General features: G+C 44.9%; 1 protein-coding gene across 1 annotated transcript; it reads left to right on the top strand.

The window, feature by feature from the left end:
- Positions 1-1,792: 1,792 nt before the first annotated feature.
- Positions 1,793-2,833, top strand: LOC105533128 (olfactory receptor 11L1). Its single transcript, XM_011971471.1, is given in 2 exon segments — positions 1,793-2,768; positions 2,771-2,833. Coding segments are annotated over 2 exon segments (966 nt in total). The 5' UTR covers positions 1,793-1,840; the 3' UTR covers positions 2,809-2,833.
- The last annotated feature ends 17 nt before the right edge of the window (positions 2,834-2,850 follow it).

The following is a 2,850-nucleotide window of genomic DNA, read 5'->3' as shown; positions in this document are numbered from 1 at the left end:
GGGGTTGGGGAAACCAGGGTTCTTACAATGTTGATGAAGTCTCATACGTTGCCAGCCTGAGAAGCAGCATATGGCAAAAATGTTCTATTGAGACTTTTAAAAGCTGCTGGACTTTCAGCTCATCTCTTGAGGATCAGACAAAGGCCTGGAGAGGGAAAGGGGTTCTCTGCAGAATGTAGATTTCCCCCACAAGAGACAGCTTTGCAGGGCCGTTTTAAATGTGACAAATACATATATGTTGTGGTAAAATATTTCCATTTCTTTCAGGGTTGGCTGTCTGTCATGATGCTATACTAGAGTCAGGTTCGAATCTGGTACCTTATTGCTACAGAGTCTGTTTCATCAGCCTTAAAATCTCTTTTTTGATGTTATTGCTGCTCAGTTGTGCCTGAATTCTGAAGAAAGGAGAGTGTGATGAGGTTTGTCCAACCCCCTCTTCCCATCATGGCTTGAACCAGATTTTTTAGGTTTCTTTGAAATCCCCTTGGTGGAAAGGAGGAGTCCGCTCGGTCAGTTGTGGGGTTTAGAATTTTATTTTTGGTGTATAAGGGAAATATAGAATGATTGCTCTCCAGCAGTAAGGGCACACTGAGTTTGTTGGTTGTACATTTTACAGAGGTTCTATCCTGTGCTATGTCTCACTCCCTCAACTTCACAGAAGCTCCTGTATGGCAGGTGGATGTTTACTTTATCCAGAACTATAGATAGGGAATTAAATGAAAGAAAAGAAGGTGTACACGAGGATGCAATGATAGTGGTTGGGCGTGAGTATGGTGTCGGGTAAGGCAAGAAAGGACACCAGAGGAGTGAGACAGATTAGTTCAGCACAGGCCTTCACACACACACACACACACACACACACACACACACACACAGAGCAGGGACCAATAAATATTGTTTGAGGGTAGAATATATACACTTTCCCAAGATGGCGTAGGAGACATGCTGTGTCTGGCTTCATATGAGAAGCCCACATATGAGAAGGGAAAGGCATTTTCTTCCATATGTGCAAGATTTTTTTTTTTTTTTTTTTTTTTGAGATGGAGTCTTGCCCTTTTGCCCAGGCTGGAATGCAGTGGCATGATCTCGGCTCACTGCAACCTCCACCTCCCGGGTTCAAATGATTCACCTGCCCCAGCCTCCCAAGTAGCTGGGATTACAGGCACGTGCCACTACGCCCACCTAATTTTTGTATTTTTAGTAGAGACAGGGTTTCACTATGTTGGTTAGGCTGCTCTTGAACTCTTGACCTCGTGATATGCCCGCCTCGGCCTTCCAAAGTGCCGGAATTACAGGCGTGAGCCACTGCGCCCAGTCGTGCAGGAATTTTTTTTTAAAGTTTTGTTGTTATTGTCAGTTTTTTGAGTTTTTGTCCAGCTTTATTGAGGTGTAGTTGATAAATATTATTGTATACTATATATTTAAAGTGTACAACCTTGTTCTGATAGAGGTATTCATAGTGAAATAATCATCACAATCAATCCAAGTAACATATTCATCACCTCAGTTTTTCTTTTTTGTATGGTGAGAACACTGAAGATCTACTAATCAGAGTCCTCTTTTGCCTGTCTTTGGATAGGAGACTTCACGATTTCAGAGAACCCAGATAAATGAAACTTGCTGAGTCTCCTTACAAGATCTAACATTCACATTCAGCTTAAGATTTCAAAATGTGTTCTTAGAAAAGAGATGCGGAATTATGTATTTATCCTTCTGAAGAGCTGTGTATACAGCTCTAAACTATTTAAAAATTAATCTCTGAAGTGCCAAACATCAATAGTGATACATTTGTGCCTTGCACCCTGTGCTTTTCCAAAATGTTTTTCATCCCCCACAGGCAATGGAGCCCCAAAATACCTCCACTGTGACTAACTTTCAGCTGTTAGGATTCCAGAACCTTCTTGAATGGCAGACCCTGCTCTTTGTCATTTTCCTGCTCATCTACTGCCTGACCATTACAGGGAATGTCGTCATCGTTACTGTGGTGAGCCAGGACCAGCGACTGCACTCCCCTATGTACATGTTCCTCCAGCATCTCTCCTTTCTGGAGGTCTGGTACACATCCACCACTGTGCCCCTTCTCCTAGCCAACCTGCTGTCCTGGGGCCAAGCCATCTCCTTCTCCGCCTGCATGGCACAGCTCTACTTCTTTGTGTTCCTCGGCGCTACCGAGTGCTTTCTCCTGGCCGTGATGGCCTATGACCGTTACCTGGCCATCTGCAGCCCGCTCCACTACCCTTTCCTCATGCATCGTGAGCTCTGCACCAGGTTGGTGGCGGTCTCCTGGTGGACAGGGATCGGCACAGGCTTTCTGCCTTCCCTGATGATTTCCAGGTTGGACTTCTGTGGGCCCAATGAGATTAACCATTTCTTCTGTGACCTCCCCCCACTCATGCAGCTCTCCTGTTCCAGTGTTTATATCACCGAGGTGACCATCTTCATCCTGTCAATTGCCGTGCTGTGCATTTGTTTTTTTCTGACACTGGGGTCCTATGTTTTCATCATGTCCTCCGTATTGAGAATCCCTTCCACCTCTGGCCGGAGAAAGACATTTTCCACATGTGGCTCCCACCTGGCTGTTGTCACTATCTACTACGGGACCATGATCTCCATGTATGTGCACCCCAGTCCCCACCTGTTGCCTGAAGTCAACAAGATCATTTCTGTCTTCTACACTGTGGTCACACCACTGCTGAACCCAGTTATCTACAGCTTGAGGAACAAAGACTTCAAAGAAGCTGTTAGAAAGGTCATGAGAAGGAAATGTGGTATCTATGGACTACGAGCAAAAGGAAGTTCCTTTATTAGGTGAGGAAAATTGCACAGAACATGCAGTGGATTAAATTCGGG

The sequence above is a fragment of the Mandrillus leucophaeus genome, unplaced genomic scaffold (assembly GCF_000951045.1).
Source record: "Mandrillus leucophaeus isolate KB7577 unplaced genomic scaffold, Mleu.le_1.0 Scaffold1227, whole genome shotgun sequence".
Lineage (NCBI taxonomy): Eukaryota > Metazoa > Chordata > Mammalia > Primates > Cercopithecidae > Mandrillus > Mandrillus leucophaeus.
The sequence above is the reverse complement of the archived record's forward strand: the minus strand, read 5'-3'. Positions and strand labels throughout refer to the sequence as shown.